The sequence below is a fragment of the Meriones unguiculatus genome, chromosome 14 (genome assembly GCF_030254825.1).
Source record: "Meriones unguiculatus strain TT.TT164.6M chromosome 14, Bangor_MerUng_6.1, whole genome shotgun sequence".
In the NCBI taxonomy this organism is placed as follows: domain Eukaryota; kingdom Metazoa; phylum Chordata; class Mammalia; order Rodentia; family Muridae; genus Meriones; species Meriones unguiculatus.
Window position 1 is genome coordinate 75,608,033 of NC_083361.1, and position 19,833 is coordinate 75,627,865.

At 46.5% G+C, this 19,833-nt stretch overlaps 1 protein-coding gene across 4 annotated transcripts in view; it reads left to right on the plus strand.

Moving 5' to 3' along the window:
• The window catches only part of Me3 (malic enzyme 3), a 174,309-nt gene extending 156,528 nt beyond the window's left edge, over positions 1-17,781 (plus strand). For 3 of the 4 annotated variants that reach the window (XM_060367500.1, XM_060367498.1, XM_021644065.2), the window contains 7 exons: positions 12,471-12,568; positions 12,886-12,999; positions 14,564-14,669; positions 15,270-15,412; positions 15,946-16,119; positions 16,641-16,739; positions 17,558-17,781. In XM_060367500.1, coding sequence (XP_060223483.1) covers positions 12,471-12,568; positions 12,886-12,999; positions 14,564-14,669; positions 15,270-15,412; positions 15,946-16,119; positions 16,641-16,739; positions 17,558-17,719 — 896 coding nt within the window. In that variant the 3' untranslated portion in view covers positions 17,720-17,781. The remainder of the gene's footprint in view (positions 1-12,470; positions 12,569-12,885; positions 13,000-14,563; positions 14,670-15,269; positions 15,413-15,945; positions 16,120-16,640; positions 16,740-17,557) is intronic. The other variant, XM_060367499.1, reaches the window with a different exon arrangement.
• The last annotated feature ends 2,052 nt before the right edge of the window (positions 17,782-19,833 follow it).

The following is a 19,833-nucleotide window of genomic DNA, read 5'->3' on the forward strand; positions in this document are numbered from 1 at the left end:
AAGCACCAAATGGAAACCATTACCACTTCTGAGGTAGGTAAGAACTGTATGATTTCATATTTGTTAGAAGTTCTACATGCCAGTGTCGATTATTAGCTACCTGAACTTGGAAAAATCACTTCTCTGACTATAATCTTATTATCTGTTCTACAACAGTAATAACTACATCAGAAAAGCATTGTAAAAATTGCAAGACTCAGGGCTGGGAGACTGACAGCCTCGGTAGGTAAAAAGCACTCACTGCCCAACCATGAAGACCTGAGCTGGAATCTACACTCACATAAAAGCCTATGTAACTGCACATGCCTGTAACTACAGCATGGCTGTCACAGGAGGATGATTGGGGTTTTCTGGCCTCCAGACTAGCTCTAGTTTTAGTGAGAGGCCATCTCAATGCAACGAGGTACAGAGACCCAATGTCGTCCTCTGTAGACACTAGCACCATGAGCTTATACCACTCACACATGTGCATACAGAAAGAGAGAGAGAGAGAGAGAGAGAGAGAGAGAGAGAGAGAGAGAGGAAGGGAGGGAGAGAGATAACTCATACACAGAAAATATTACTTCGTAACTTGTCAGATCAAAGCCCCAATGATCATGAAACGGTGTTCCCTACCCATATCTTGCTCTTAGACTTTAAAAACACAAGGTGAATCCCTGTCAGAGAGTCCTAATGAGTCCTTCCCTAAGCTGGGCTGATGTGTGCTGCTGACAGTTGTAAGCTTGAGAGACACTGGTCACCAGAGACACGGAGCATCTCAAAAGTCAATGTAAAGTGTCTTTTCACTCCATGTCACTTGGTCACCTCTCCTAGAGCCTTACAACACCTTCAGGATGTTGTGTGCTGCTCTGGAAGTACCCGTATCTGAAGCTGGGCTAGAACAGAGGCTTCTCAGTGATGTTCCTATTTGACCCAGAAGCTCTCCACGAGAAGTGCTGGGAGCCGTTCCTAGATTTTTGTAAGGCTCAAGAGAAACCTTAATGGGTTCATATGCCTTGTTACTTAACAAAGGAAGTTTGGTGAGACAGGCTTGTTAACACGGTTGTCCGTATCAAGTGAAAAGAATGAGCTGGTATGGAATAGTCTTGTCCTTGAGCAAAAGCTGGATGACATCCTGCAGACAATTCCTCACACACCCAGGACAATAACGAGTTTCCATTGTGTCAGGTAGGGGCAGACCACAGAGAGTGTAAATTCAGTTTAAAGTTTATCACTGAATGTTTGTCATATACTAGGAACTGAGAATCCTAGGAACTGTACATATCTAATTCTATGAGATAAGTGTCTTATGGATGAAGAAATTGAGGCACAAAGAGAATAAGTAACTCACTGAGCCAGTAAGTGTTCATTTGAAAGTGTGTCAGGTATCTGGACTCTGAATTTCACATTCATAACCACTTACCATCCTGCTCCAGGTCTAATGTCACAAAGCCAAGTGCCTCTTTTTATTATGGTTCACATTATAGAGTAACAGAAATATGATAAATAATGTTTTTGTATTTGTTGTGAGTTTTCAAGAAGTGATCTAGCATAGTTATAGCTCACTCTTAGAAAACTGAGTTCAAACATATGATTTCAGACCAGAAGAGTGGGCGCCCAGAGAAGGGGGGACCCAGCAAGGAAAGCCCAGCTTCTCATACTATCTCTCCAGCCCCCTGAGGTCTGGGCCTGCAGGTACTCTGCAGCTGCAGTGCTACAATCCAAGAAGACTGGCTGGAAATGGAAGAGCATTCTCTCCCTGTCTGCCAGGCAGCTCACAGGCAACCTAATTGGCAAACAAGTGCCTGTGGCCTTGGAGGAAGCACCTGCTGACTGCTGCCATGCCACTCACACGTGAGTCAGCAACAGGACAGCCATCTTCCGAGTGGCCTGGGCTGCCAAGTGGAAAACAAGTCCATAGGGGCGGCACACCTGGTGCACGGAGTCCAGATGTAGAGCCAGAAAGACAGACAAACTCAACTGTGTACATCCTCATAAACACACACAGGAACACAGCAGGGCCGCCCATCCACCTCCACCTGCCCCACACTGACGCTAGAATGTTCCTCTAAGGTGGAAACATGACTCACTACGTTGGCCATTCCTTCGTGAGAAACTTTGCACTCATTTGCTGAAATACGTGGGTTGGGGTGCAATGACCTCTTCCTTGTCCTCTAATTGTCCTTTCAGTTTGGTTGTTGGGTTTTTGAAACAAAGTCTTACGTAGCCAGGCTGATCTCAAACTCCTATTCCTCTTGCCTCTCCTCCCCAAGTGCTGGAGGTGTAGCTGTGTGCCACCGCATGCACATCCCCTTAACCTGAGGAATTCCTTTATCCTTCATGATTCAGTTCAATGGGTGGCCCGCCCAGGAGTGGTCTGATTTGGGTACCTACCCAGCACTCTCCTCCATCTATTCTTGCACTTGTCAGTTCTAAGCCAGTTTCTGTAGTGTATTGGCTATCGTGTTCACCTCACATTGATCAGTTTTACATCACTGTAACAAATACCTGGGAAACACCGCTTAAGGAAGGCAAGACTTACATCATGGTTTCAGTCCAAGATGCATTCATTGCTCCTAGGCCTTTGGTGACACTGAGCATCATGGCAGGAGGTGAGGCAGCACTAGTTTCCCAAGGGCAACAGAAAGTAATGAGAAAAGAGCAAAAGGGCCTCAGGGCCAGATACATTCTTGAAATGCACGGCCCCTGACAACCGATTTCTCCGACCAGGCCCCACTTCCTAATTCTCATCATTTCCTAACAACACCCTAAAATTCTGAGCCCATCAATGGGCTCATTGGTGAGTCATAACCCTCCTGATCTGACCCCCTCTCAGTGCAGTCATCTACCAGCAAGGGTCAAGAGTTCAACCTGTGGGCTCTTGGAAAGAGCATCGTATCCAAACCACTGAAGTCTAAGTGCCTCTGCTGCAGTCTCTGCCTCTCACTAAATGATAAGCTTCCAGAGTCAGGAACCATGGCTTACTTATGCTTGATCTCCAGTTCTCAACACAGTGATTGGCACAGGTGTAGTTAGAATGGATAAATCATACCTACACATACAAATGACATGCTCATCATCGTACCTGTTCCTGTAAAAACATCTATGTATGCGGGTCCCTGACTGGCAGCCTCTCTCTTTCCTGATCACCTCACACATGCTCATTCTCAGATAGTAGACATGTATGCACATATGTACAATTGCATATACATGAACAATTTTAAAAATTAAATCAATTCTTTTGTTTAAATTCATTGTTTTGAGTTCTATCTATAGACTCTCAGACAAAGCCAGCTACATAGTTTTCTGGTTTACACACAAACACACACATACACATATGGAAAACAAATTTCCTATTTTTTCTCTGAAACTAAGACAGATGCCATGAATTTAGAACTCATGAGAAGAGCTGGTAGACAGAACAAGAATACAGGAAGTCTTTGGTGATCACCACAGCCCAATATGCAGATGAGCCCATATAACTAATCAAAATGTGAAGAGGTTGGCATGGAGACCTACCCACATCTCCCTTCAGGGGAAGACTTGTTGCAGCCGATGCATGCAGAGTCTCAGCGGCAGAGAGCCCCTAACCTAGTCCTGCCTGCTCCAGTCTAGCTTCCCCACAGATGAAGAAATGCTTCTAATCATTCCAACCTTGCCCTGGACTGAGCTCCTAGTGGGGTTAGTTGAGGATCTGAGGCCTACACTGACTCTCAGTGTCCTTCTCTGCCTCTGTCCACACTACCACAAGCTTAGACAGGTTCAATCCATTCCAGCAAGGTGTGGGAATGACCTTGGAATCTGCCTGTGACCCACATACTGAAAAGACTGGAACCTAGCGGGCTCCATGAAAATGAGACTAAAGACATGCTCCCACTTTCAGCACAAGCCCTGGCTCGTACTCTCAGTGGAACAGGTAAAGATGGAATGGCAGTCCTCAGGGGCCCCCAGGCTGAGCTTCCAACAAGCTCCACTGTGCATGATGTTAAGCACCTTCTTTGCAGTGTGTGAATCACAGATCCCATGGGGCCCGCAGGGTTGAACTCTGGAGCCACAGCACAGAAGGGCTTCCTTCTGTTTGTCTCCTCTGTCCTCATCTGTGGCTCTGGCTCACAGGAATCCTCAGCCCAGGCCGGGCTGGCTGGCTCCTGGTGAACAGGACTGCCAATTCACTGACTCACCGCTGGCAGGCTCTTCAGGAATTTTGGAATAGGCAGAGGCTCAGGTGACTTTTGTTGTTTCAGCTGGGAACACCTCTGCTCTAGGGGGAGAAGACAGAAGCAGGGGAGGAGAAGGGCACTGAGGACGGTCATGCTGGGGACAGACTAATTTTGACCTTGGGAAGGATAACCTGCATGCAAAAAATCAGGTACAGAATGCTGCTGACCGAGTGACCTTAGGCCCTGTCCTCCACTTGGAGCTAACCACTCAGTGTGACTAGGAAACAAGGAACAATGTGCTCATCAACCCCAGAACATACTCCACCCTACCAGCCTTCCCCTCCAGTCCTCCTAAATCCTCAAAGGCAGATGACCTGACAGGATGCCTATGTGCTATGTCACTCCTTCACAATTTCTGTGTGTTTGTTTGTTCTGTCTGTTCTCAAGACAGAGTATAGCTGTGTAGCCCAGGCTAGCCTTGAACTTGAAGTGACCTCTCTGCCTTCACTGGCTTTCTACTGCTTGGGGTCACAGAACCGCATGCCACTGAGCCTGGAAAAAGAGAGACATGGCAGCCATGCTTTCCTATGCTTTTCTGCATACTCTCCGGTCCCTTTTAAATTTTGTTTTATTTGTTAGTGTTGCGTGCACTGTGTGTGTGAAAGTGATGGTGTGCGCGCTAGGGTGCACAGGGGGAGGCCAGAGGACAACTTGAAGGAGTCAGCTCTCCCCTTCAACTGTGGGTTTGGGGAATCAAATTCAGGCCACCAGGCTTGCATATATAAGTGGTTTTACCCGGGGAGCCATCCCACCTTCCTCCCAAGTGCCTATCCTTACATCTCCGACCTCACCGGCCTGGGAAGTTTCTGCTACTTCCATAATTTGGCACATGCTGATTCTTCTGCCTGGAACCTTCTTCCTGCTCTTGGCTAATTTCGTTTGATACTCAAAGGCTCCCACATGATACTACATCCATGGTCATGTCACAGACACCCGGGTGACACCACTCTTCTCATGACCCAGGGCGAGGTAATGGCCTTCCACTTTGCAGAAAGAATGCTCCCCAGAGCCACCAGTGGGGAACACGTCACTGAAAGATGATCTCTGTGGGTGCAGATGCCACCGCACACACACAGGCAGAGGGACATGGGCGGCTGAGCTCCAGAGATCCTTGTCCATCTTGTTTGTCCTGCTTACCAAACAGCAATGCCATGAAAAGCCATCAGGGACCCACTTCCCGCCTTGCCTGCCACACACAGATCCATGGTTCCAGGCCAGTCTTAAACTCACGACCCCTCTCCCTCACAGCCTTCCTTTTTACCCTGTCCTGTTTTCTGAGGCTTCTTAGTCATGGGACCAGACTCGGCCAGACTCCTCAGGAGCCTCCTCTTTCAGCCACTGGGCAGCAAAAGACCTGGAGAAGTTGAGATGGCATTTCGTCCCTCCAGATTTTTCCAGACCATGGCAGGACAGCCCACTCTGGCCCTTGGAACCGTTAAGGGAGTGGGATTTTTAATGTTTTCCCACCCACAACACCGCAGAGGAACAGGAAACTTGGATAAACTTTTTTTTGCAGGAAATTTTATTCTATATCAAAAGTATATAAAATGGATATTCCAATCAAACATTTGCTGCTATCAAACCAAGAATTGTATTTCAAAACAATTCTTTGGTGTGCATATAAATTTTTACCTCATATTAAAGGTGAAAGCAAGTTTTTGTGCTAATGAGATGGGTACACTTAATTAATTTTAAAGTCAAATATATAATTAAAGTTAAATCATGACTGAATATTTGATACTTCAGGATATAAGCCATTTCCAACATTCTTCAGAGTTGGCCTATTTTAATATTAAAATTGCCAGTGCTGAGAATAGCACTTCATAAAAATATGTAGTACAAAATAACAAAAGTGCAGCTAGTGCTGTTTCAGAAATTGCTGGAAATTCTGTCTCGCTTCCAAATTCACTGAGCAATGATTTACAAAAGTCAAGCCAATCACTCAAAGAGCAATTTTGAAATATCAAACATTCTAACACAATACAATCCAAAGTTGTACCGACTTAGTATTTATGTCCTGAAGAATGGCACCGTAAAACCATTAAGTTATTTTCCATAACTGAACCATGCTTTTCTATAAGAGCAGATGTCTTTGCGGGTACAACAGAGACACTGCGATTTGGGACATACCCCAGTCTCAAACCTGAGCCAGGGCAGCCCAGGCAACCTCAGCTGGTGTCACATGCTGGCATGGCACATGCAGTACAAAGTAAGCATGTTGTATGTTCAGAACCAGGGCTGCAGAGAAGCTCCATGATGCAAGGCAGGCGAACAGTGCCAGACTGTCTCAGACCTATCGTGTGCTTGGCTTTGAATTAATTTCTGATTATCGCACATTCGGAAGATTTTGATGGTTGCTATGTTCTCCTCCACCTCCACTTCAGTTGCATGACTCCCTGTGGGGTTACAACCCACGGTTTAACATGCAGTGCTCTAGAGCGCCCCAGGGTGCTAGAAAAGTCCATTATGACACAGGGCACTGTTGACGTAGTCTCGCAGGCCTTGCTGGGTATCCAGAAAGTGGGATCTGACTCTTCAGAAGTGGTGCTGGTAGCTCCTAAAGATCAAGTCGCTTTTTCTGCATTCAATGCCTTTGGTGGCCCCAAGTCAGCTCTCAGTGTGTGCAAATGAGTGAATGAAGGCAGAGGCTGCTGTGGGGAAGGGGGATTGCTGTGGATCTTGGCAAAGGCATGCTTGGCTTGATAGAAGCCAAACAGTCCTCAGAGACCCAGGGCTCCACAGTCACCATACCCAGACCTTGGTCCAGCCTACCTCTCCCTGTCCCTCTAGCTACCAGTTGTTCAGACTGTCACCAATTCCTCCCAAAATCTGTTTTAGCTGAGAAACTGCTTCAACCTAGTCAGATATGACTATTAAAGGGAATGTTTTCAGCTTGTCCTTTTGTGCCATTTCCTAAACCTACAGCCTCAAGTATTCTGTTTGCAGGAAGTGTAATTATGGAACATTCCCGATGAATAAGAGTTTGTTTATCTTTCATCACAAATGGGAACAACCAGTTCACAACACTTGTGGGCACAAGCCATGTTCTCCCACAGACCTAGACTGTCAGACTTCTTGGGGTGGTTACCTCCAAAAATCTAAGCAATTTTCCGCCTCTCCATTTTTGAATTCCAGGCACACAGACCAAGAACTGATCCGCCCCCACCCCACCCACCAGTGGAAGTTAATGGTGGAGACCATAGCTTGATTTGGCAAGATCCTGTTTTATAATTTAGGGTCTAAGAACTACTGCTTTCTCTCTTAAGTTCTGATCTGGAATTAAGATAGCTTGCCCCCTGGAGGGAGGTCTTGAAAGCAGGCCTCAGAAAGGTGACCATGAAGAAGTAGCTGAAGAGACAGCCAGTGGGTGTATAGTTCCTGGAGCCAAATTCACAAAGAGTTCTCCCAAGGAATACTGGGCAGCCGTACTGCTCTTAGCAGTACTGAGAGGGTAAAGGACAGGAATCTGAGACCTGCCCACTGACGCTGGCAAGGTGGAGCTGCAAAGTGACCTCAGCAAGAACTGGACCAGTCACTTGTGCAGACTGGATTCCACAGAGACGGAGGAGAAGACAAAGGGAGGCGGTGGTCACCTTGGGCTCTTTGAAAAGTTGGACGATAAAAGGCAGTGAGAAGTGGGGTTGGGCCTATGAGGGCAGGACTTTTTCTAATAAAAGCTTTACAGTGTGGTTATACGTGGATGGGGTGGATCCAGCAGAGAGGGAGGAACTGAGGGTAAACAGAGGAGGGTGAGAACTGGAGAACAAATCTCATGGGCCCATGAGAATGAGATCCAGGACGGGAGGTGGCGTTGATCAGGAGTAGAAAGGACCTCCATGGTCTCTGCTGGGGAGGTAAAGGGTATGGAATGAGTCAAGGGGTCTGGAGACCTGCTAAAGAGATTCCTAGCGTCTTGAAAACATTTCATCCTTCTTTATACGTTCCAGTGAAGTCCCTGGGTAGGCACTCCATTCAGCTTCTCCTGATGCTTCTGTCCCAAGCCTCACTTTCCTAAGAGAAAATGAATAACTAAAAACCTCAATAGACGGTTACCTACTCCATAGATTTTTATATAAATGAGCAAGGGCTGATAAGAAAGTAGCACACAGCCAAGTACACCCTGAGATTGATAGTGCTTAGGAAGAGACCCATGTGCTGTGCAAATCTGAAGACCTGAGTTCGAATCCCCAACACCCATGTCAAAAGCCAGGTGTGGCTGCTCTTGACTCTAACCACAACATTGGATGTCGGCAGGGGAACAGACACAGGTAGATCCTGGGAGATTGCTGGCAAGCCAGCCTAGCTAAAACAGTGAACTGCCAACTTCCTACCCTGCCAGTAAGGTAGAGAGCAACAGAAGACACCTGACACCCTCCACTGGCTCACGTGCATGTACCACACATGCATTTCCCCATCATACACAAATACACAACACACAGCAACAGCAAAGGAGTAACAAATAGACGGCAGCTGCCTTTGTGTTGTTTCGTTGCCATATGCGGCTCTTCCGTGAGCTCCCCCACTGTTTTTGTCCTGACCCCATTCAGAGCCACTGCTGACCGCCGCCGGTGTCTTTGCCACAGTTCTGGTCCATCAACCTCACTTAACCACCCGCCCCACGATTCTTTCCCGCAAAGCCTCTCCTGCTGCCTCCAGCTCCCCAGGAAAGGCTGTGATCCCAGCTTTTCTTCTAGACCACTGACTAGGCCAATCCACTTTCTCCTCCAGGTCAGAATCCTCTGTGGAGGTCAGAATCACCAGCCTCCTCCAGCACTATGTTTTGCTAACAGATTGAGTTATCCAACCCTCAGGTGCTAACCTCTAAAGATATCTGGTAGGCAAAGAGAAAAAAGCTGTCAAAGATTGCCTAGCCTGGGGACCATCTACCAGGAAATACCTTTGGCACCATCTACTGGTGCATGATTTGCAAACTGCCTCCCTGAAAGCAGAAAGCACTCTAAGGAACAGAAAACTGATTCCAGAGGGCAGAGAGCCGATGCCTCAGTGGGAGAAGCCACCCCACCCAGCATCGATGGAGCACACCTAAAATCCAGACAGCTTTAGAAACGTATATGCTAGTTAATTACTTGCAGCATTTCCTGGGTTGCTGTGCAATCTTCATGAAACGTTTAATAAAAATGTTTGCATGAGGTCTGTGCACGTGTGTGCTCCCGTTCACACAAGGGTATAGGCCAGGGGTGGACGCTGAGTCCATTCCTTTGTCATGTTGCACCTTATTCTTTGAGACACAGTGTTGTGCTTAACATGGTGTTTGCCATTTTGGCTAGGGCGCCTGTGAGCCTCCGGGATCCTCCTGACTTTATTCTGCGGTTACAGACACACACTAGCGAGCCCAGCTCGCACACAGATGCTGAGGACCCAAACTCGGGTCCTCACGCTTGAGAAGAAAGCACCTTACAGAGTAAGCCATCTCCCCAGCCCCAGTGAGAGCAGCCAGTGCTCTTCACTGCTGAGCCATCTCTAGCCCCCTGCGGTGGTCATTTTTAATAGATGGAAACATTCTCCTGGGTGTCTATCCTAGCCAACTTACTAAATCATTTTTTTCTTTGTTAAATGTTTAGTTTAGATTATTTCCAGTCACTGTGTTTTACAAATAACACTGGCCTAACTGTTCCAGTGCACCTACTTCAGAGTTTCCCACACATCGATTTCCAAAAGTAGAAGTTTAAAGTCAAAGGTCAAAAACAGTTTATGCCCTGGATTTATATGAGGAAACCATATTCTAAAAGGAAAAAAAAAAAGTCACTCTTTCAATTGAAAAAAATTGTGGAGCCTCCCACTTTTCATTGCTCAGTCACCAGCCACAGATAACCTCGTTTTTGTTTTCTAACTGTTGAAATTAAAGCAGACCATTAACTTCAATTCTCCTTCCTTTGACCGCATCATGGAGGCTTAACATTGACAGTGTGACTGCAGCTTTATTGTGCGCTCTCAGTACCAGTCAGGATCTGGACAGAGGCTTACACCGAAACCACTCAACATAAAAAGTGTTAAGTGTATATTAGAGCGTTGAAAAGCAGAAAAGGAACAATAAGACTCTGCTACCACCCCCTGCGGCTGAGGAACAAAAGAGAAGAGGGAGCAACTGGCTGGTGCTGATGGGCACGCTGTGAGGTAGTGAACTAAATGATGGGTGAACTACGGAAATTCGACTGCCACAGTGGAAGAAGGGAAAGCTCAAGTCTGTGGGGTTCTCTGACTTAGCAAAAGCAAGACTATGGCTGCTTTTAAATTCCATTGTCAAACAAATGATGCTTTAAAAATTATATTAATGTTTCACAGGGTAAACCCATGCAAAATTGCTTTTATCCAGAATTCAAATGTTGTTAAATGCCCTATGAAGACGGAGGCAACGCTGGAAATAGTGTTCTTTTCGCCCTCTGTGGCCTTTCAGTTGCTCTCTAGTGCCCCCTTCTGGCAGATCCCTGCATAAAGCCAGTTGGTAGTTTGCACTTGAATCAGAGTAAGCTCAGAAAGTAATGTGTTAATTGGCACAGTCCACTCTCTTGTTCACTCAGCGTCCTTGCACATAATTCCGTTTGTAGTCCCAGATGACAGAAGCAACTCTAACAAATGAAAACTGTCTCACCTTCTCCCCAAAATAAGAAGAGATGCGTCTTGACAGTTACTGCAAGAGAGTCCTAACCATCGCTAGGAAAATTAACTGGCTCTTCAAATCCAGTCACAATTGAAAACCCAGTTACCCCAAGATTAAAGCACAGAATTAACTTTTAAAAATTCATAAGATGATCAAGGGGAAAAGAAGGAAGGAGGAATTAGCTAACACCTTCCATTACCAATTGCCATATAACCAAGAAAAAAGTGTGTGTCTGCTTGTTGGCTTCTGTAGCCAGTCATGATGTCACCTCTGCTCATAAAGCTCTTCCTCAGCCATTCCATGCTTTCTTGTCATCAGACAGGACTTTACCTGGCCAGGGTTCTTCACTCAATAAGGAGGCCTAACCCTGCATTTCTGAAGGAAGGCCCTTGCATTTCTGAAGGAAGGATAGTCCTGCCTATCTTTGGTTGTCAAGTTCACTGAAACTTACTAACAAGCACGGAAATATTGAGATATCCCCGGAGGGTGCCTCATCAGCAGCTGAGTTCTTCCTGCTAGCTGTCTTCCTCTTGGTTATTAGGATCAGTCCTCATAGCCAGAAAAACGGGGTCTTCTTTGCTTCCTAGTTTAGTGCAAGGGAAGTCTCCCCAACTCAATAGAAGCTTGCTGTGATTTCTAAAGGAAGTTTTTCTTTCCTGGGAGGTAAGGCCTCTAATCAGGCAGAGCACAAACTCGAAACCACAGGAAGCGTAAATTCTGTAAGTGAGTTATCTGGTGTGTTCTGGCTGTGAGAGAAAGGGCACAATATATTGTTTGCTGTAACAGCTCATGGTTTACAGACTGTTACCATGCACAACCTTATCCCGTGGTAACATGGACAGGTCATGACACCAGACACTTGGTGTCTTGTGGTCCCACCATGTCTCACCTTTAAATGTTTTTAACCCTTAAATGAATAATTCTATGGGCACCATGTCCTGCCTGACTTGGTCATGGAAACCTGACTGGGATGCCAACGTGAATGGTGAAATGATAGGCAATGAAGGAACGACAGACACACAAAGAGAGACTCAGGGGATTTGATGTGCTAGATTCACCGTGATGGAGGGCACCAGGATTACAGAGTGAGCAAGACTCAGCCTGCCTATTATGGACAGCCCAGGAGAAGGGGTTAGTTAGTCTCAGTGGGAGGCCTCTATGGGGCAGAGTCTCAAGCTGTAAACATGAGACAGAAGAAAGCTGCAGTAGATGTTCGTTGTCCCACACAGACCAGGGGAAGGCTTTGTCCATTCCCACGGGGCTAAGGTACTGAGGTTCCTGGCATGGCTGTGCCCATGTCAGCTGTACCCATTCTCTCTGCATTCCATCCACTGCCCCCACATATGGGGATCACACTTCATTTTGGGCATCGATTAATTACAACTACCCTATTACTTCATTTGGTAATAATAGAAGTAGCAGCTCCTGGCTAGCTGGCTGTCTCTCCCACAGGTAAGTAACAATCCCAGGGACCATTTTCAAACAGTTGTTTACAGGAGAAGGGAGGAGACGGAACTCATTTACCTGCAGATAGGATTTCTTTAATTGTCAAGGAGCGTCTTCTCCCACAGGTCCTAGATGTTGGGAGTTCTGCTTAGATGTTGGGATTGAGCGCTAGAAGCTGTAGATTGATGTGGTCCGCTCTGTTGCAGGGACAGCCTCTGTAGCTGTGGCAGGGATCCTGGCTGCTCTGAGAATCACCAAGAACAGGCTCTCCAATCACGTGTTTGTTTTCCAGGGTGCGGGTGAGGTAAGTACTATCAGAAGGGCTCTACGCGCTTTTTCAAGAACAGTAAGGATGGGTGGCGTAGTATTCACAGGGAGGGGTGGTCTGGGATTCCGACGAGAGGAAGCAGTATGAATGTATTCTGATCATCTCGGCTTTTTGAGTCTCAGCGTTTGAGTTTCTCAAAGTACATATTTAACTAGGCTGCCTAGTAATTGTGGGGCTGGAGGACCAAAAAAAAAAAAGAAGGGCTCCGCTTGGTAAAACATCTGGTATGTGCTGAACAGCTGTGTGATCTGAGTCTAAACATCATCCTAATGCTTCCCCCCCCACACTCCCAGGCAGCCATGGGCATCGCCCACCTCCTTGTCATGGCGCTGGAGAAGGAAGGTGTACCCAAGGCAGAGGCCATAAGGAAAATCTGGATGGTGGATTCCAAGGGTCTCATTGTCAAGGTACTGTTCCGGGCTGAAAAGCTACAGGTTTCCGCACAGCTAGAGCACCAACAACTAAACTGAAAGAGTTCTCCAGCCAGGCATGGTGGTGCATTCCTCTAATCCCAGCAGGGAGGCTAGGAGGCAGAGACAGGCAGATCTCTGAGTTTGGGGCCAGCCTGGTCTACAGAGCATATTTCAGGACAGCAAGGGTTACACAAAGAAACACCACTATATCAAAAAAAAAAAAAAAAAAAAAAAAAGGAGGAAAAAGACAGAGGAGGGAGGGAGGGAGAGAGAAAGAGAAAAAAAAAGAGAGATCTTCAAAGGGCAGAGTGCTTAGAACGGAAAGCAAAAAGAAATTTCCAAAGTAAAAGCTTTAATTGCTGTTGTCCAAAAGTACTGAGGTGTGTGTGTGTGTGTGTGTGTGTGTGTGTGTGTGTGTGTGTCTGCATGTATGGGTACCTGAATACCCCCTTCAGTCTTTTCTGTTACCAGTTCCTGCCTTGGGTTAGTCTCCTCCAGAAGACACATGTTCTCGCCCTTCCATAATTTTGCACAGCCAGACCACGGTGAAGGAACTTGAGCCTGCGGATGCGTCTTGCCATCCCCCATCATTCCAGAGAACGGTCTCTTCTGAGCAGGTTACCAGACACTGGTGACTCCTCTTACTTGCTCATTTTCCAGCATCATTTCATTCACCCTAATAATCCAGGAGCTACCGTAGGCTTGGCATCATCACTCTGGCATTCCCGAGGCCAGCTGGACCAGTCAGATCACACTCATTTACCAGAACTTGGGCCAGCCTGTCACTACCAGGCTTCTGTTTGAAGAGATGGAAATACATCTGGATCTTCTCAAGCACAGATGGCATGATCACCCTGTCCTAGACTCAGCTTCATGATGCTCTCAGGGAGAATAGTGGATCCTATTAGGTCCGTTCACATTAGCTCTCTGGTACTAGAGCTCAAGCCCCTGTCCTGCCATGAAACTGTGGACTGCATTTCTTGTGGCCAAGGGATTCGATGAGGCTAACAAATATCCCAGGAGTCTTTCTATCTTAGCCCAGGAAGCCATAACCCCCAACAGCTAAAAATAAAAATAAAGGATGATTTATTGAGCCATCTTCTGTGTGGCTAAGGAGATGGCTTGGAGGACTTGTTTGTTCTTTAAGGGGACCCAGGTTTGATTTGATTTGATTTGATTTGATTTGATTTGATTTGATTTGATTTGATTTGACCTGACTTGGTTCCCAGCACACACACGGTGGCTAACAACTGCTTGTAAGTTCACTTTCATAGGTGCCAGGGCCCTCGTATAGCCTTGGCAGTCACTACATGCTCATGAAGCATGCTCACAAGCAGGCAGAAACACCCATGCAATTAAAATAAATGTTTTTTAAAAGAAACACGTGCATACCTTTCCTTAGGATTCACTTTAGGTCCTATTGAGAAATCTGATCAAGGGTCTGGGCCTCAACTCTTCCGAAGGCTCAGACCAAATCATGAGGCTCAGTCAGAAACACTGTTGAATCCTAACAGTAGGCCCTCAACACTCCAGCTGCTCCATCCTCCTTTTCCCACAGGGTAGGAGCCACCTGAACCATGAAAAGGAGATGTTTGCCCAAGACCATGCTGAAGTCAACTCCCTGGAGGAGGTAGTGAGGCTGGTGAAGCCCACGGCAATTATAGGTAGGAGGAAGGAGGGGCCCTACTACCAGCCCAGCTAACCCTCTTGACTTGCAGATGGAGAGTCTGAGACTCAGCGAAGAGTCATAAACAGCCAATGAAGTACAATTGTTTTCCCTTTTCTGTGCCTGGTTCAATGCCATAAATGTTTATTGAGTGACTTCTGTATACAGACTATAGATATGAGGGACCAGAGTTGGGACTTGTTAACACAGAGTGATATAATACACTAGGAGAGCATGCTCTCTAGCATGAAGATGGGCACTCCTTCCACCCCAAGACAGAGACCCTGGCCCCTGTGTCTGTACTAGAGGGACACTCTGCTCTCAACAACGTTCAGGAATGCCTTCAAGGTACGCCTTAGAGATCACAGGCCTAAAATGAACCAGTGGTCTCCATGCAACGAACAAGAGGTCTCAGCCAACTCAAGCAAAAGGGTTCTTTCTCCCTTCTGCTCTCTTAGCTCCTATGGCAGATTCTAACCCCGGGGATTTCCAAGTCTGCCATGGGGTACCTAGTTCCCTTGCCAGTGCCACAAGAAGAGAAATGGAATGTTTGTACAGAGTAGGCATTCCCCCACTACCCCCCCCCTTTTCCCCGTAGGTGTTGCTGCCATCGCAGGAGCCTTCACGGAGCAGATTCTGAGGGACATGGCTTCCTTCCATGAGCGCCCTATCATCTTTGCCCTGAGCAACCCCACCAGCAAGGCTGAGTGCACAGCTGAGAAGTGCTACCGGGTCACCGAGGTCAGCGGGGAGTCCTTCCTCCCACCGGCTGAGAGAAAGTAGTAGCAGTTACTACCAGCAACCCTCTAAGGGTGACAAAGAGTGCCCCGTCACTGTGAGCAAACTGAGGTTTAGAAAGATAAATCAGCCTTCCCAAGATCATCATGCTAATAAAGAATAGAGCTAGCCCCTCAAACCTAAATCTAACTCCAAAACTAAAGCTCTTTCCATGATACTGCACTTTTCAAGGTTCCCCCATACAACGGAGCTTTGTCCAAACCCGTGGCCTCTGTATTCTCTAGACAACTGTCTTGGGTTGGCCATCCCAGATATTGGGGGGAGAGGCACCATGATCTCTACTTGAAGGGAGGTAGGGCTTAGCTTCCTAGTCAAATAAATAAATTGTTCCTAGAATATGTACAAAGTTCTCACTACAGTTCTGGACGTTAGGGGAAGGTGAAGATGGACCCAGCGTTTAAGAGATAAGAATAGACTATGAGGACTGTCCCAAACCTGTCTCCAAGCTCCAACTCTGCTTTTCTTCCCACCTCCAGGGCCGAGCGATCTTTGCCAGTGGAAGTCCTTTCAAGAGTGTGACTCTGGAAGATGGCAGGACATTCACTCCCGGTCAGGGTAACAACGCCTACGTGTTTCCTGGGGTGGCACTGGGCGTCATCGCCGGTGGGATCCGACACATCCCAGATGAAATCTTCCTCTTGACAGCAGAGGTACCGCTGTCTTTTCTCCCTAGGATGTTTCTAATAGGGTTGGTGGATCAAGCCCAGTGACCCCTAGATTTGTCCTCCCTTATTTTTTCTACCCACTCACCCCCCCAACCCTGGTATCAGAACAGAAACAAGGCTGAAAAGGAAAGCTCATAGGACCATGAACAGAGAGTGGCCATCTAGAATAACAAGAGGAGGAGGAGACTAGGACCCAAAAATTAAGGGGCCCAGAGAGTCCTGTATAACAGGCTGTGAGCAACCGGAGGACAGAGTCTTTATTTGCCAGTCATGGGTTTATTCTTCTTGGTCTTCTCGATTCCCTTTTAGAATTCAAGGAGCCCCGTGCTATTTTAAACTTCAGCCGGGGTTACTATAGAAAGAATAACCCTAAGCATTAAGCTTCCTTGGGGCTATGTGTGGCAATGGCTGCAGTACCTGGGCAAGCTTTGGGATAACGGGATGAATTTGTTCTGTTGTTCTGAGCAGGAAGAAACTCTCCCCTGTCCCCCCCTCTCTCTGTCTAGCAAATTGCCCAGGAAGTATCTGAGCAGCACCTGTCCCAGGGAAGACTGTACCCACCGCTCAGCACCATCCGAGATGTGTCACTGAGAATTGCAGTCAAAGTAAGGGGCATCCTACTCGTACCCCTCTAATACAGGTAGTAAGGCTCCACCTTGTCCTGTGACTCAGGGGAGCTAAGGGTCCCTGCATGCAACCCAAAGACAGAGTGACAGACTCCTTCCTGCCATACAGCCTGAGCCCCACCCCAAACACCCCTCAAGCCAATGCTAGGGAAGCTCCTGCATTTCCCCCAAAAGCTTCTAAGCTGGGCAGTGGGTGTGTGATACCATTTCCATGAGTGTATATGAATTTTCTGCAAGAATGACAATTTTGGAAAGTATACTACACAACAATACATAGTCCCCGTGAGTCATCCAGGGCAGCTATAAAGTCCAACAATGCGGGCCCCAGTCCGACTCAGCCAACCCACTTGTCATTGGGGCCGATTTGTCCACAGGATGACCATCCAGTTCATCCACTTCAGCCTACATGGGAGTGGGTTAATGGGGTGATTGTTGCTAATTATATTCACATCACTCTAGAAAACGGTTATCATTACTCTGCTTCCCAACCAGTAGACTGAAGCACGCATGAGGACTATCACGGCCAGAAACCCTCAGGGAGTGAGAAGCAGGTGTGATAGGCTGGGCCTCTTTAAGCCTGGCCCAGGCACTGGGTATAAATCCTTCATCTTTAGAGCTTAGGAAAAGGGGGACTACTGACCCCTTGGGAAAAGAAGCAAGTACTGTCTAGGGAAAAAGTTTTAATCCTCCCCTTCCAGTGGTGCTATAGGTGAAGAGATTATATGTCTGATTCTTCAGGGTATATTCTTTGCACCTGGCTATAGATCTAGTTCCTTACCTAAACATGTTTTTCCTAGGTCCTCGACTATGCGTACAAACACAACCTGGCCTCCTACTATCCAGAGCCCAAGGACAAGGAGGCATTTATAAGATCCCTGATCTACACTCCAGACTATGACTCCTTCACTCTAGACACCTACAGTTGGCCTAAGGAAGCTATGAATGTTCAGAAGGTCTGATGTAATCTCCTGGGCTTGTTGGGGATGAATGAAGAAATACAATATAAACAGGTTCCAAAATGGCCAGCCTTTCTGCCATGGTTATTTTCGTTTGTTGCTTGTTTTCCTTTGTGTGTTTGGGGAGATGCTAAGGCATAGATCAGATAACAGCTTTGTTCCTGAAGGCCCTGGAAGCTCACTTGTCTATAACCGTTTTCTGAATTCCCTTCCAAATGTTTCCTTTGCTATTAATTGCTGATTACTAACCAAGCCTTGTGGGAAATTCTGCCTAGAATCCCACTTTTGTAGAGCTCAAGGGTCTAGAATCAAACAAGTCCTCTTTCATAAGAGAGTAGTTATGTCCTTGAAAAACATGTTCATATAAAAGAGAGAAGAAGTTTTTGTCTATGAAGACAAGAACAGAAAGCAGTGTTTGTCCTTTGCCCCAAGAGTAAAGGATGAGTTAAGTCATAAGGACTTAAGAAATGTAAGCAAAGCCAACCTGCTGGGAAAAAAAAAAAAAAAAAAGAGGTCCACCCATCAGGGAGTTAATCCCTTTCAGAAGAATACATTGGCTTCAAGACTCAGTATGATGTGGGGGCTGAGTGACTAGAGGCTCATCAAGAATGGCCACTGCCCTTTGGTTTGCTGGGTACTGTACTTTTTCATCATTACTAAAAGGAAAATTAGAGAAATAGGGGTGGGAAGGGTCAGCATGCCAAAGAACGAGGGAAAAAAAGAAGCAATAAGAGGGAACACCGTGGAAAATGTGTTGATTTAATGGCTAAAGGAGACTTGACTTAGTGTCCCAGGCTCTGGAACACTCTCTCCCTTCCATCCATCACATTGAAATAATTGAGCCATCCAAAGCAGCTTTTATGTAGAGGTGACTTCAGTCTGTCCCGGGTGTTTCTTAAGCCAGTTTCATGAAAACTTCTACCTCCCCCATGTTTGGGAGTACACACACTGCAAGACAAACAGAAAAGAAAGACTTGGAGCTTCTCCTATGGCCTATCTCCTTTAACTGTATAAATCATGCCTAAGACCTACCCCTGCCGTCTACTCAGCCAGGATTCTCACTGCATACAATGTGTTGTTCCTGTTTGCTTGTCTCTCAGTACAAGCCAGGGAAACTATTAAGATCCATGAAGAGTGTTTAGCAAAGTCATGATTCAATCACCTCTTGTTTGGGTCTTATTCTTCCAACATTAGCGTCTTTGGTGCTAGTACTCAGCCAATAATATCCCCAAAGCGCAGACCTAAATGTAATAAGTAAAACTATACATGTCTAGAAAAGAACAAAGTAGTGAGTCCTAGTGAAGACTCCCCAGTAAATCTCTGATTTACGGTCTCACATTTAATGCCTGTGTCCCAGGAAATACAATTTACAAAAGATGGAAGAAACTGGCTGAGGTTTTCAATTTTCTGATCTATTGCATCAACCCACATGACCACTAATAGCCTTGTTGGATGTCTCATTTCGAAGGGAGAAATAATCTGCCTGGACCCAACCTATTCCTTGTCCAGAATCAGTAGTGCACACAGTGAAGAAAATGGCTGCTTACGTCAGAAAAGCTCCCTCCAAGGAATTCCTGTACTGCTAGTCCATATTCCTCCCATAGCTTTCACATATCTCTAAGTGTATGACTTTTGAAATGTCTTCATATTTTCTTTGTTGGGGTGCATTGTATGAAGGTGTGTCTCTGCCTTGTCACTTGTTGACTGATACCGGCAGAGAGCTAAGCACTAGCTGGATCTTGGTAGTTCCCTACTGGCTTTTCATAAAGAGCTGACGGCCGATGGTTGAGTAGGAAGTGGAAGGTGGGACTTTGGAGCAGAGATAGGAAGTCTAGGAGAAGAACTGAGAGACTGGAGATTTGCCAGCAGGACATGGAAAGGCACAGACATATCTCGACTGAAAGAGATGAAAAGAACTAGCCACATGGTAGGACATGAGGCTAGAATAGGCAGGTCAATTTAGATTGAGCTAGCTAAGGGCCCAGCCAAAGGCCTAAACTATAATAAATATTAATAAGTCTGTGTCATTATTTAATCATTGGTGGGTCCGGAGAGCCCTATGGTTAATTGGTGCAGTGTCTTGTGATTCCATCATCTACTACATCCATGTACAAAGT